At 40.2% G+C, this 15,668-nt stretch overlaps 1 protein-coding gene across 1 annotated transcript in view; it reads left to right on the forward strand.

Moving 5' to 3' along the window:
• cachd1 (cache domain containing 1) overlaps positions 1-14,563 on the forward strand; it is a 117,750-nt gene extending 103,187 nt beyond the window's left edge. The window contains exons 23-27 of the mRNA XM_022204529.2: positions 96-247; positions 785-946; positions 1,758-1,835; positions 1,984-2,085; positions 10,493-14,563. Of these exons, the coding sequence (XP_022060221.2) occupies positions 96-247; positions 785-946; positions 1,758-1,835; positions 1,984-2,085; positions 10,493-10,743 (745 nt within the window). The 3' untranslated portion in view covers positions 10,744-14,563. The remainder of the gene's footprint in view (positions 1-95; positions 248-784; positions 947-1,757; positions 1,836-1,983; positions 2,086-10,492) is intronic.
• The last annotated feature ends 1,105 nt before the right edge of the window (positions 14,564-15,668 follow it).

The following is a 15,668-nucleotide window of genomic DNA, read 5'->3' on the forward strand; positions in this document are numbered from 1 at the left end:
AATATGTTGTCACTCGTTTCTCACTGATAAAACAAAGATAAATTCTGCTCTATGACAATGTCATTTTGACCTCTATGTTCTGCGACATGTTGCAGTGACTGTTTCGGTGTTTTGGACTGCGAGTGGTGCATGGTGGACAGTGATGGTAAGACTCACCTCGATAAGCCGTACTGTGCCCTGCAGAAGGAGTGTTTTGGGGGCATCGTGGGTGCCAAGAGTCCCTATGCAGACGGCCTAGGACTTCTAGGTGAGTTTCTTCACCCCAAGAAGCGAATCACATAGATCCTTTCCTTTGTAAATATTTAAATTTTCTATATCTTTGACATGATAGCTATACTTCAGTGCTTTAGATTCATTCTACTAGTATTCAGCATTTTTCTAGATACACTGTGGTGTTTCTTGTCAGCCAGGAGAGTAAAGAAAAATGAACAGTAACAAAAGAAGTGAATTTCTGCATCCGTGGGACAGCAAAAACATGATCTCATCATATTTCTGAAACTTTTTATTTTTCTATAACCCTCCTGTTGCTAGGTTATTTTACTTTCAGTTATCAGCATTTTCAAAAATAAAATGGGCCCTCTGCCTGAAGCTGAATAATTTTTTGGTGGCATTTCACACCGATGAGAGAAAAGAAATGAAGTAGAAAGTGTCCCAGCTTCGCAGCAGGAGTTAGGATCTGAGCCTGAGCTGTTTGATACTGGCTTGTTGTACTGTCTCTTCTTGAGCCATCTGAAATACTTTAAACAACCTTCTGCCTCTCCTTTTTATCTCCTTTCTTCTGCAGATGAGGAGGTGGCGTCTTTGAACATGATCAAGAGCGCCCCTGTGGGTCCAGTCGCTGGGGGCATTATGGGATGCATCATGGTGTTGGTGCTGGCTGTCTATGCATACAGACATCAGATCCACAGGCGTTCACACCAGCACATGTCCCCACTGGCCGCTCAGGGTAGGACTGATGAATGCAAGGGATTTCAACCTTTATTTTTACTCTTACAACACACACACTCTTATTGGAGCTGTGGTGAAACTTACAGTGAAGTGTAAATAAAGTAATTCTAAAATAATCAGTTAACGCATGTCAGCTATTCCACAGTTTCTTTTGCAGTACTTTGTTTTGTAATCTGTATGCCTCTGGTTGGCCTGTACTATATCACTATGTGCTGCCTTTTCTGTAAATGCCACAGAAAGAGACAAAGTCTGAAAACGACGTCATTTACAAGCACTGTGGCAAGTGCATTTGGAGCTAAAGAGCTGACATTAGCATCAACACAGCATCAGCTGCTGCAGCATGATTTGTGTAATTACTCAGTTATATTGACGAAAACATCAAACAAGATTACAGCCTCATTAAAACTGATCATTCCAAGACACTTTCAGTCTGATAGTTTGGTAAGCAACTTAAAATAGATGGTGGACTATGTGACTACATTATCACAAGGCATTAGACTGAGGGATTGGCTCATAAAGTTGCACTACTCAGCTTTGCATGTGTCAGTGTTTGCATGAGCAGCCAAATTCTGAGTTAAAACTACTTTAAATGGTGCATTACCCTGTCTGCGCCCTGAATCTGAGCCCCATTTACAGAGCTCAACGTGTTCTCAGGTTGCCTGTCACACAGACATCCGTTGCTCTTGTTTTTGGCTTTGTTCACATAAGCTTCTCAAATATTATTCCTATAGTATAGCAGTGTCATCTCTCTGATTTTTGGCATTACTCTTAATCTTCTTCCCTTCTTCTTTACCTGTGCGGCGCTCCAGAAATGTCAGTGAGAATGTCCAACCTTGACAATGAGAGAGACGAGAGGGATGAAGACAGTCATGAAGACAGAGGAATCAGTGAGTGCTGTTTGTTAGCTCATTGATCTGAGTTACCTTTGCACAACACGTTTATGAATCGTGAAGCTACTGTTTGACAGCACAAGTACCTGATTCCTATGCATATGCAGGCTGTAGGTGCTGACCCGTGTGCTGTCTTTACTTTCAGTCAGTAACACCAGATTCATAGCAGCAGTGATCGAGAGACACACTCACACTCCTGAGCGGAGACGGCGGTACTGGGGGCGATCCGGGACAGAGAGTGACCACGGTAAGACATCACACATGTACACACATTATCAGAGGCTTGGGGGGTTCACAAAAAGCGTTACAATGTGTTTTATTCACAGTATCGTGTCCTGGAGCACATCATTGCTGATGTACAAGTAATGCTCTGTCAAAACAAAACTGATTTTGTAGAATTTTTGTCTCTTACTAATAGTTGCATGCGTGTCACGAGGCTGAAAGTGCCGAAAACCCTGGTTGAGCTACGTCACCGGGGTGGTTGAGGATATTCAGTGGGCGTTTTGTGAAAAGTACTTACGATAAATAGAGCTGATATTTTCCAATACTCCATGTTGTGCAGCAGATAGTTTAGTCTAAAATAATGTAATTTGTGAAAAATGAGTCATTCATTTGTTACAAAACTGGCCCATCTTGCATGAACACAGTAAGCGTTATACCACATGATTAAGCCTGAAACTTGGCCTCAAACAGACACATTGGAAGCACGGATACAACTGCAAATTTGGAATATGTGTATGAGCACAACTATATAGATCCATCACCACCTACACACACAAAAATAGTTTAATAATAAACTGCTGGATTAGGAGTTGGGGAAGCCTTTTACTACGTTGCCCAAGATGAGAAGGGCAGGTTGTCTGCGTTATTATAAAGGACAGGGCGGGCTGCTCACAGATTCAGGGGGATCTTTGGAGTCACTGCTCCTTTGTGTTTAAAGGAGTCAGTTAGGGCTTAAGGATAGAATCAGGAAGCTTTCTGAACATAGCTGTCTGGGCAAAGACCCCTGGGGTAGAGCCAGAAAATGCTGCAGGGATTGCATATCCTACTTGGCTTGGAAACACCTCAGGATTCTCCGAGAAGAGTTGACAGATATCAGATAGCAGAATGTCTGTGTGACGTTTCTGACACGCCATGACCCAGTCTAAGAGAAGCAACAGAACATGAAACAAAGTTTTATTTTCTGTAAAATCTACATCTTTTGACACCCTTTGGTGCAGTATAGAAAATAAACCCTTAATATTAGTTTCAGCAACATTGTCAACAGTCATATTTAGGGTTTATGTATCGCCTTTTAAGATAAGTCTTATTACTTTTTGAGTGCTGCAGCTGAGTCTCAAATCTACAGTTAGCTCTCTGTTCTTTGGCAGCGGTTCAGCTGTTCCTGGCTTGTTCTTTTCATTATATCACAGCTCTGAACCTTGTTTTCTCTCCTCTCAAGCACAGGAAGAGTTGCTCATGTTCACTATCGAACATTTGTAGAACTTGCAAGTCTCACACTTGATGTGGATGGACAGCTTCACCCACGTGGGCTCTTACCACCTACATATGGCATCACTCCACTTCCTGGCACTGAGTGTCTCTTTTACTTGTTGCATAACTGATGATGAGAACAAAGATGAACATGAAGAGAGGAGAGTGGGATGAAATGGAACAAAGAAGTAGCAGCTTGTCGGCTGGCATGCAGGATAGAAGGAGAAACCGAGAAAATCTGCTTTATTAGTAAGATGAGATCATGTTTACTGATTTTAATCGTGTGTTTTCCATCCTCTGTATCACATAACTGAACATGTTTTACACATTAAGTTACGATAATCCCAAAATATCAAAGAGACTACTTTTCCACAGGAATTTTTAAAGTAATATTTTACGAAATAAGTGTTAAATATATGTATTAATTAAGGACATCTGATTTATCTTTCTTATGCCAAAGAGAGAACATAACACAGTGATTCAAAGGAGCTTTGGCTAAATCTACATAAATGAACAGGAAAGACTGCGACGTGTTGTACGACTGGGAATGGGAGCTCGCAAAAAGGAAAATGGAGGACAAGTGGGGAGATGGAGAGATGCAAACATGATGAAAGAAGGGAAATAAGTGAAATGCAAGGGCAAGAGGACAGGGACAGAGAGGAAGAGGAGTTTGAAATAATGGAAAGAGGGGGTGTTAGTCCGGCAGGGATTAAAACAAATTCATTACTAAGTTGACGCTTCAAAGTTGCTGCTCTTCTCTGCTCGGTCAAAGGTGCCCTCCTACCACTGTTCACTCACTCATATCGCTAAAGGGTATGATAAAACACACACACACACACACACACACACACACACACACACACACACACACACACACACACACACACACACACACACACACACACACACACACACACACTCTCAAGCTGCATGCAGATCACTGAAAACATCAGAGCATTAAGTCTATTAAATGAGTGACGCACACAGACTGTGAGTTGTTCAGCGGCGCTGGTCTGAGCTGCATTACCTTCCAGGCAAGGGCTAGAACTACCCATTTAATAATGAGTACCGCATAGACATATAATCTCCTACTTCAACCCCCTGTACCCTACTATTTTAGAGATTGTATATATACATGAAACCACTACATACAGTATAATTAATAACTTGAGTGTAGAGACAGACATTATATTTGTATGGTGTTTTGTGCAAAAGACATCAAGAATAGTGTGTAATCATTTCTGTCTTACTGTTGGAGACCAGCTGGAGGCTATCGGCCTGTGAGCACAACTCCAAATTATGAAAAAATTAGAGGAAGAATAGTATTAATAGGTTTGTGTATGTGTTTTTTGGATTTACGCCTTTTACTAGACATACTAACGGCACAGTTATCTGGTAAAGAGAAGCTCTAGTAGTAGCCAAGAGTTGATGAGAAGCTTATACTTGTCTGTACACTAAATGCAGCTGTATAGCTAGCAGCCGGTTAGCTTAGCTTAGCTAATCACTGTGCTACAATGAGAAATGCAACAGTCTTGCACACATTCCCATAAAACAGAAATTTGTAGTTTTACTCTTAGGTTTATGTGTATATTAAATAAACAAGATATGTGTTTATTAACATTTTTTTTTTAAACTTTCGGTCAGATAATGTTAATGCTTTACCTCTGTGTAGCTTTTACAGGAAGCTAAGCGAATTTGCACCTTGCAATAGCTGTATTTTTACAAGCCGTGAATTTTCTCAAGCAGTGATTATACTCACTTCTGGACATCACAGACATGTAGCTGTTGCTATTATACTAGCCTGCAGGAGTCCAGTTGGACCAGTCTGTTACACATCAGTAGATCATATTTACGTATTCTAAGTATGCGCGCTACTGTCAGGCATGCACACCATATGCCCTTGAAATGTTGTCCCTGTCCAGACGCAAATTTTGGGCTGTATGCAGATATCCGCATGAGCTAAATTTACATCACGTGGAACCCAGCCTACCTACAGATGTAGAGTCTAACACTGACCACCTTATACTGCCTTTTCTAGTCTGCTGGAATTAACTCAGAGGACTCCCTTCCGCGCATGTGCAGTACAGTGTATTTATGCATACATACTACTACCAAGGATGCGCTCTGCTGCCCTTTTAGCTAAAATTTCAGACAGCATGTTGACATGCAGGGACACTTGCATACTAGCAGATGCAAAAAATGTAACACTGGCCTTATAAAACCTTCTAGTCTGCTTGAAGTCCACTGGGAGTACTCTGCTCCATACATGAAAAGAAGCTCAACATTTACATTTTCCACGCATGCACATTCATCATCCACACACAGACATAAATTCTGAGCTGGATGCAAACATCCACAGAGGGGTCCATGTGAACTGTCACAAACTTGGATAGACAACTAAATGTATTTCTTGCAGACCCTTGTGGAGGCAGAAAGTACAAAGACTAATTTGTGGTTTTGCAAGACCATTGTGGACACTGAAAGCAAACATGCATGACATGTCCTTTATATTGAAGGCAGAAAAACACACATGGCTCATGTGGATAGCTAGAGAGGTTTGCTGTGACTTTGCAGTTTTTACATACGTGCCAGTGATATTCCTGAGATATGTTGAGCTCAGTGGGTGGATGGAACACAGGATTTCTAAAGAATTGAGAACTTCCTGCTGTGTTTGGACACCACAGTGAGAAAGCGTGTATGTATAAATCCAAAACCCCTTCAAAGTCAGGCAGTGAATGCTTCATTCTTTCAATGAGGAATTATAAAGATGTGGTTGGTGGTTTGTTTTCTAAGCACATGTGCAGTTGTCGTGCAACTTGCCGTGTTACCATCCCCATGGTCAGAAGTTTCGGGCTACGTTCAGACATCCTTAGAGCCATCTGCATGGAACCTTGTAGAACTGGCTGGATGACAAAGTGTATACCATGTATTGTCATGGGGATGCGAAAAGCATGATTTGGCCTTGAGACTGGTCCCAGAAATAAGAGTGGTATCAATCTTCTCGTCTAACTCTGAACAAGAAGGTGAAAAAGCACGTAAAGTATTTCTTTAGATGCAGTCAGCTTAATCAGTATATATTTCAGTATTCCAGAGACAGAACTGCTTTGCCAGGATTTGTTTTAAGGATTCAAATGGGTCATGTTCCACACATTAAAAGACATTTCAAAAGTCAAAATAAGACATTTGAAGTCTGTTTCCAAGATGCAATAACATGGTAGCTTTCCCTGTCTATGCTCATCTCTTGGCATTAAAGAGGATTTGATTTCGTCACTTGGTGCAGCTGAAAATTGTCAACAGGACACACTTAGCAGTAGATTTACCTGAAGCTCCGGCTCTTGCTTTGGGGAGAGCAGAGATAAACTGTGCAGAACTTGGCACCTTCCGTGTCAAGAACTTCTTTGAAGTCTCCATCCCTTCATTTGATTTAATCCCTCTCTTCCTCTCTCGTTTGCTCGTCTCCCCCCTCTCTGTCTCTGTTGCTCTACTCCCTCTGCTCTGTCTTCTGTCTCTCATTTTCTTTGTCTGGTTGCTTTGGTATCAAAGCCCAGCTAATCTTTGGAGGATCAGGGAAGGAAATGTGCGAGGAAGCTTCACTCTAGTGAGGGATTTTAGGACACCTCAGTGAGGCGTGCATGACATTGTCTTATATGGCATGATGCTGCATTACAACGGCGGAACAACCAATTAATGTACTGTAGTTGAGCACACTTTGGAGATATTTGGACTTTGCTTGAATGTTTCCATTTGATGATTTTTTTCTACTTGCATTTCATTACATTTCAGAAGGAAACATTGTGCTTTCTTGTCTTCTTCATTTATTTGACAGCTGTGGATACTTTTAAGATGAAGATTTTACACATTGTTAAAGATTAAACAAGTGATTTTCAACCTTTTTGCTTTGTGATGGCTTACCAAAAGCAGTGTGTAGTTGGGGTCACATTTCAGATGTCAGTGAGGCGTTAACAGCTCCCACAAATTTTCCCTCTAAATGTCTCACATGGTTTCATTTTAATAAATGCCTAAATGATCCACTAAAAAGCAAAGAATAGAGGAAAAGTCCAAAAACTTAAAGTTTTTTTCTTCTTCACTGTCTCATAAATTACGTGATGAGCCTCCAGATTCATCTGCTGTTCCGGTTTGCAAAACTGCATATAAAATAGATCAAACCTTCAGCAGCTACAACAGTGACATCCTGCTGACACACTGATGCTTCACTATTCATAATCTAATCATCTCATATATAATAATATATCAGTCAGAGGGACTGAGCCACTACTTTAACTTTATTTTGCTGCTAATGGAAATGTATAAGTACATAATACTTTAACCCATGCAGGATTTTTACTTGTAATGGTGTATTTTTTACATTGCTGCATTGGTGCTTCTAAGGATCTGAATACTTCTTCTACCACCTCCATACTGAGGGGCAGAAAGTACATTAAGCATGATAATGGGACATTATATCACAGGACATACAGCACTAACCATGACAGGAAGAATAAAAACTAATGAATAATTTCTGTTAGCTCTTTTTTCAGTTGGTCTGTCTCAGCAGCTAAAGCCATGAAATTGTGTAACTGACTTTTCCTCTAGTTCCAGAATGGGACACATTTGTTGCTGTGAGTTACATGGCTCAGCAGATGTTGTGTGGGTTGCCATACCTTTGCTGATCCCTTTTCTTTACATAAAATTGGTGATGCACTTACTTTACATCTATAGCATCACCTCATATTTAAATACATCCCCTCAGCCTCTGCTAGACCATGTATTTAGTGCTAGTTTGTAATCGCTGCCATGTAAACATGCTAAGCTAAGACAAACACAGTAAACAAAACATGCTGCTTAGCAACATCCCAGTAAGTCAAAGCACAACTGTGTCTAACTATGTAGCATACTAGCTGCTTACAGACTGTCAGGATTTTCTGAACAGTTTGGCTTGGGCCTGGAGTTGTTCCTAAACAGGGTTTCTGGAGGTAAAACATTAACCCACAAATCAACATCAGATATTTACATGCCGGTTTATCTACCAGTTAAACATCGAACAGTTAGCCACTTGTGTTGGCAGGAGATAAATGTAACACAAGGCCAGACCAACCTACTGCCTTCAGCCTGGATCCTGCATGTCACAGATGCACACACATGCTCTCAAATCACTTGGTTCTCTGCCTGTGGAGGTTTAATGTTTCATCATCCAAAATGACGGCGATTTTTCTATAAATATAATTGTCGAGGCGTTCAGGCTTACAGGGTTATTTGCTCCAACAGCAATAACAGATTGGCGTTCCATCGTGTAGCATGTTGCTGGTGTCATTTCAGAAGCTGAAAAAGATGGTGATAAAGGAATGAAAGGAAATGGGTTCATTTCCAGATCCACTCCTAAATTATTTTTCATAGTTGCACTCCGTGTTTCAGATGGTTTTCCTGGGCCTGAAGCTGGTGGAACTGACTCAGTGTATAAGGGCGGTCTATGTAAATCTTTGCATTCTAAGTAGAAAATGAAAGAAACTCAGCAAATCAACATGGTTTGTAGTGAAATTTGCTGCTGTAATGTTTATTAAGCAGGATGAAAGCCATTGAAGTACTTGATTTATGAGTGTTACTGCCTAGTAGTATGTATGGGCATTGTAGAAGTCAGCAAGCAATATTTGCTGTCATTACATTTTCTTTTCACAAAGTTTATCCTGTGTTTACTTATTGGTTGACCCAGGAATCCATTTTCTGTGTGACAGCAGCCCTGCCCTCCCACTGCTCCACTTACCATTGCATCCTAACAGCCATGTTGGCTCATGTCTCCGTCTCCTCAGGCTAAACGTATGTGCAAGATGTGTAGAGACGTGGTGATAAATATGCATGCATCTTTGTTTCAAATTTCATGAGAAAACTGAAAACATAAGGAGAGAAAATGTCCAGAGGCGATGTTTAGTTGTCAATGTGCCATCAAGTAGCTGGTACTGCCTTCAGAAACATTGTGAGTTAGCGTGTATTCACATGAATGTTTCTGTGCTGAGTGTCTGGAGGGCATCATTTGCTGAATTGTTGCCTTTCCGATGTCTTCCCATTTCTGTTCAATCAATGCAATCAAGCTACACCAAACTGGTACACGTGTTATAGTAGCTGTTGAGTTCTTTGTATTCATTCTGCTACGAGTGAATGAACCGTGAATCCCCCTTTTTTTCAGTTCCGTATAAAAAATTTTACGAGAAGTGGCTAAAGCAGAGCAGCTACTTCTGGGTCGTAGCCATCATTGCGTGTAAATTAATGGTAAACATAGTTTTAATAACTAATAAATCACTGCTTTATTATCTAAAAATGTCAAACATGGGCTTGTTCCTTGCTTTTTGAATATGAAGTGCCTCTCTCTGTTTCTATCATATAGTTAAAAAATTAAATATTATTGAGATATGAAGATGTCACCTCAACTTGTGGGATTTTTTCCCCCCACTTATTTTCAGACTTTTTATAGACCAGATAATGAATTGAAACGATTTACCTGATTAATACGTTTGAGAATGATTTCAGTGTGCTAAGGGAGTAAAAAATAAATAAATATTATACCACTGGTAACAAGTTATGCTTGCATTTCTTTACCATTTGTGATTATAACATTTCAAGCTGTCAATTTGAGTGAAGCATATCTTATATTTTTGTATAGCGCTCTTCGTTATACAGCGCCCTCCGAAATTATTGGCACCCTGGTTAAGATGTGTTGAAAGCCTTAAAATAAATTCAATTTTTATTGCAGAAGCATACTCCCACACTGAAAATTGTTGAAAAATGTATTATAGGAGAAGATTAGGTGCTGTTTTGTTGGCAAAAGGAGGTTGTACAAAGTATTAACATCAGGGGTGCTAATAATTGTGGCACACATGATTTGATGTAAAAGAATTATTTCTTAAAGTGTGATTTAAAAAAAAAAAATAAATACAAAAAATCCCCCACTGAATAAATGCACTTGAATTAAAGGTTGGATTTTCCTCTTTTTTTCATTGTGGTCCTATATTATTTAGAGAAAAAAAAAAATTATTAGAAGCCGAAGAACACATCTTAACCAGGGGTGCCAATAATTATGGAGGGCGCTGTACCTGGCTGTTAAGGAATCATTCAGGACTTTTATTTGGAAGAAAGAGTCATAAAATAAGAAATCTAGTAATGCTGACGTCAGTGCGTGTCTTTGTGTCCAGGCTACAGCACCATGAGTCCACAGGAGGACAGCGAGAACCCACCCGGAAACAACGACCCGCTCTCGGCCGGTGTTGACGTTGGTAACCACGACGACGACCTGGACCTGGACACGCCTCCCCAGACGGCAGCGTTGCTCAGCCACAAGTTCCACCCCTACCGGCACACGCACACACACCACCACCCGCTGCACACGCATACACACCACCTGCAGGCCGCGGTGACGGTGCACAGTGTGGACGCAGAGTGCTGATCCGCCCTCCTGCCAGGGATGGAACTGTTTTTATAAGAGAGACTATTTTTAAAAAGACATTTGTGCTCGATTAGACAGCACGCAGTGGGTACTGTCAGGATGGATGGATGGATGTATGGAGGGAGACGCCACAGCTGTGTCCTTTGGCCGCCGGGACTTTTGGCCTGATTGGATGATGCGTCATGATGTCGCTGTGCCAACATCTCAGTCTCTGCCCCTCTTTTATTCAGCCCAATTTAAAGTCTGGCAGGTGTACACAGTTTTATACACACCGAAAATGACCAGACCTGGACCAGTAAATGACATCAAATGGGTTTTTCAGTTGAGTTTTTTCTGAAGGAATTTAGCATTCAGGACTCAAAAGCGAGCGCACATAACAGCCTTCAGGAGCAAACAAAACACTGTTTGAGGCCATTTATTGGCCTTCATTGAGGACCTAAAAGCCTCGAGGGAGGACAAAGTTCTTCATTTTTCATCATTCTTCAGGTCCAGTGGATAATTAAATTAGCTGTGGAGCCCAATGTGACCCCCCCTTTAGTACTCCATCTGAAACTCTCTTGTATTAAGGCAGGAGGGGAACAGAACACTCCTTAGGTTTGTGAAAACTGTTGGACATTTCTGGTGAAGAGTGAAAATACTGTATTTTCAACAAAGAACTGGATCTAGTGGGACTCTAACATGGCTTCTGTTTCAAGTTAGCTCTCCTTGGTTCAGCAGATAGACGCTCCAGAGTTGGTTTCCTCTGATAGTTGCTGCCTTTAGCCAGAGGAGCAGCTGTCGGTCTTACACAACATGGTGTGGGAAGATATGTGGACATTTTCCTGAATGTTTGTGAACTTAACTTCAAAGTAGGAGAAGAAAAAAGCTTCAATGATTCACAGAAATACAGAAATAAGCATTTTAAAGAGGAAAATATTATTTTTCTACTATTTATTAAAGAGGTAGATTTTCAAGACGGATAAGAAAGCAGCTGCGGCTAGCAAAACAAGTCAGCAGTCAGGATACGTACCGGCCCACTTCCTGCAACCACTGCATTGTATTAGGGCTCATTATTTTCAGTTTTTATTTTCCAAAAAACATCTGTGAATTGTTGTTCATTTTGACTTTTAAGAACATCAGTAACACAACAGACTATGTGAATTTTCTTTTCCTTTTTGTCCTCAGACTGAGGGACGTTGGTGCATAATCAGCAGCTCATTTGCATTGTCTTTCACGGTTGTTTTTGCTTTCTATCACCTGGAACGTATTCTTAGCTGTCCTCCCTTTCAGAGGATCCCATTTACTACTGTAGAAACTCAGTGGTCAGTTTATTAGCTACACCTGTCCAGTCAATGAGATCTAGCACAGCAGTCCTGCCATAAAGTCTACCTCTATAAGACCCATAACATAAATGGTTTTTACCCTGACATAGTCGTATTATTTTTATTACATGTTTCAGCACTGAAGTTACAGTTGCATCTGCCCCTAATGTATATAAATAGGACTGACAATGAATTAGAAACATACTCATTTTAGTGTAGGCTGATACATTATCTTAAACTATGACTTTCTTTTTATACACTTTCTGACAGTTTCACCAATTTAAAGGTAGATATTATGGCAGGAATTTGTAGATTACATTATATTGTACAGATTTTCCCTAATAAAGTGGCCACTGAATGTCTAGTCTGATAAGCAGTACCTTCTTTAAGTGTAGTGATCTAAAATCTAAGACGAAATCAGATCTGCTCCTCTCAAAAATGAATTCAGGTAATTCTCATTGAATATCTGGAAAGACTGAAAACAGCAAGCCTTAATCATGTCTTTTTCAGAGCAGTTTAAAGGATACAGTTTTCACTTTTAGCACATTTTTCTGTCTGTTTTTCACCGAGGTCTGCGTAATCATGTGAGCGAAAACTCGCCGTCGAAAACCTCCTCATTCTGGACCTGTCCTGCGCATCAGGAGGCAGAACTTCTGTGCTCACCGGCCTTTTTCAGCCTCTTGAGAATGGACGAGGAAAGACTAACACCAGCAAAACAATCCTGGCTTTAGTCACTGCTGGGGATTTGCTGTGTGAGGATAATTGGGGACCGGCACAGAGGTCCTGAGAGATTGACAGACGCTGAGTGCTGTCCTCTGGATCTGCCTGAGCAGAAAAACCGGTACAGATTGTTTTCAGTTTCCCCCTGTTTTATGACAACCTTTCGCCTCTGAGGCCAAGCTGAGATACTGTATGTGTGGTGAGGTTGTGTGCTGGAGTTTGTACAAAGCAAGTCGCGTTTCCGGTGATGCCCAAGATGGAGTCTCCTCCTCATCAAAGAGAGTGAAAGAGGTCGAGATGCTGCTGTTGTTGGACAGAGGTTGCACCCATCTGTCAGCTCCTCTGTGGTTAACCACTTAAAATGTATTTTCTACGTGTGTTTGGTGATACTGGTGTGTGTCTGAGAGAGAGAGAGGGTGTGTGTGTGATGAAAGTAAGATTATCCACCTGGAACATTATCATTGAATGCATTATTTTTCAAAATAGTATTAGAGAATTATAGGTGAAGTTATTATCATTGAGAAATCCACTTATTTTTATTCTGATGAAGAGTCACTTGACCCGATCTGTGCTTTGTGGGTTTGATTGTTCAGCTGGTCAAATCACAGCAGCGTGGCATCCATGTTTGTTTGTTTGTTTGTTTGTTTTTCTGGGTGCCAAATTGTCTATTGTTCTCCAGAGATTCATTATGAAGTGTAAATACTGAATCACAAATAGCTATTATGTCCTGTACACTCCATTTTTTTTTAAATGTCGGTAAGATATGATGATGTATGCTTCAAATGATGCTCAGATATTCGGGTTGATATTGAATCGTCTGTTCATGGTGTCTCGCTATATTTTTGACGCCTTGGATGTCTTTCTTAGGTTTATTTTTCTTTAGGTCCATATTGGATGGAAGTCAGTACTTGGAAAAATTAATACACACTTTTATGTTTGAGAGACTTCTAGTTTTTAAAAGTTTTATTGTGTGTCTTCGGAAATGTTAAAGAAAGCTTATCTCTCCTTAGATTTGCAGAGTGACAGTACGACACCTTCTCACGGAGTAACGACCAAAACGGCAGCCTTATAGTGGATTCAGGCTTACATCTGTAAGCCGCGCAGTGGTTCTGTTGCTACTCAAGACTGTCAGCCATTTTCATTTACAGTCATTTTAGTGTGTTTGACACTTTGGAAGAATACTTAACATTTGCACATTCACTGTGAGCTCATTAAACTTTCATCTGCACATGTGCTAAGTAATAAGCTGGGACATTAAAACATGCTGGGTTTGCGTTATTACATGTTCCTCACAGTGCTGCGCTTACTAAAGGCAGTGGGTTGAATATTCCACATTAACACTAACCAGCATCTCATCAACACTCACACCATTTTCTGTCCATTATTGACCTGCAGTAATTCATAACAAAAACATACAATATTTGAAATGGGTTTGACTACTTTTCATGGTACGTAATGCAACAGTAAGTTCACTTCAGTTTGACAGTGAAGCAGTCTTGTAGCATTTCAGAGCAGTCTTTCAATCAAATGCAGTCTGTATGTGTGTCTGTGTGAGTGTGTGTGTGTGTGCTGGGACAGTTCAACATAAAACAAGTCTGTTTTATTTTTCCTGGAGAGCTTTTAAACAGTATTTACCAGCTGTCGTAAACAAGTATATATGTGTGTATACAGAACACTCTGAATTGCAATTAATGTACTGAAGGATCATGTGTACGTCATCCCCCCCCATGTATCATATAAAGTTATCAAATTGAGATTTATTGCAATGTGAATGTGATAAAGTCCATTTTACACTTAAATCGTCTGATGTTTTGAACTTCTCAGTTTTCATCATTATTATTAATGACTTTGTCAGAACCTGATGGATGCATTCCTCATAATACAGAGTTTATGGGGTGTTGTGTGGGAAGCAGAAATGAGGTGAGAGAGGCGTGATAGCATTACTAATTTTTAACACCACGCTGTTATCAAGCTTTTATGTCTGGTCATCATTTGAGGCCGTTTCTTAGGCTGCATTCAATGTTCATTTAGAATTGTCAGTCTCTTGTTGATTATAGGAAAGCAGCAAAGCAAACCTTAAGGCAGCCACTTTTGAGGTACATTAAATGCAATATTCAATTTCGCGTAACTCCCACTGGAGCCTCGAAATGCTTAATTTATCTATTTATTTTCCTCATATGCACTAGTACTGTTCCAGTGTTCACTCACTTTGAACTTAGTCAGAATTTCTAAGTTCCTTTTTAGAAATTTCACAAGCAACGCCCAATCTGTTTTCAGATTTGTAACTCGGAAAGTCTGAAGAAACTCGCCAACCCGAATATCCAAGATGGCTTCTCAGTACATCAACAGTGTCCAAACTGTATCTGTTAGCATTCTGCTGCAGTGTTTTTATGCATAAAATACTGCATAATATGTTGCTATATGCTGGTTTCAATGATTCTGATGTCACCTTCCTGTCTGGGTAACAATGGATTTTCCTGAAGGCGTCCATTTTGGTTTTCCGACTCGTGCTGAAATGTAGTCAGTTCAGGTGTGTCATCAATCTGCTCTGACCTCTGAGTTAAAGGAAAACATGCAAGACCCTCAGACTAGTGATGAGAATTCCAGCTCATTTAAGAGAGCCAGTTCTTATGGTTCGGCTCTACAGATTTTCTGTTGTTTCAATTAATTTATTTCCAAAAATAACTTAAAATTATGTGTAAAATGAATTGCTAATGTATAGAACGTACATTATATGATGTTTATTTATCTGTCTTGTACTCAACATGGAACAGAGGGCTACAAAAACAAATCCCTATCTCATTTTGACAAAAGGGTCCAGTCTCCGATTGTATAATATCTATAAACTTTCAACTATTTACAGAGAAACATCATAGAGAGGCTTAGAGAATCAATCATAATCAA

Source organism: Acanthochromis polyacanthus, chromosome 4 (genome assembly GCF_021347895.1).
Source record: "Acanthochromis polyacanthus isolate Apoly-LR-REF ecotype Palm Island chromosome 4, KAUST_Apoly_ChrSc, whole genome shotgun sequence".
Taxonomy (NCBI): domain Eukaryota; kingdom Metazoa; phylum Chordata; class Actinopteri; family Pomacentridae; genus Acanthochromis; species Acanthochromis polyacanthus.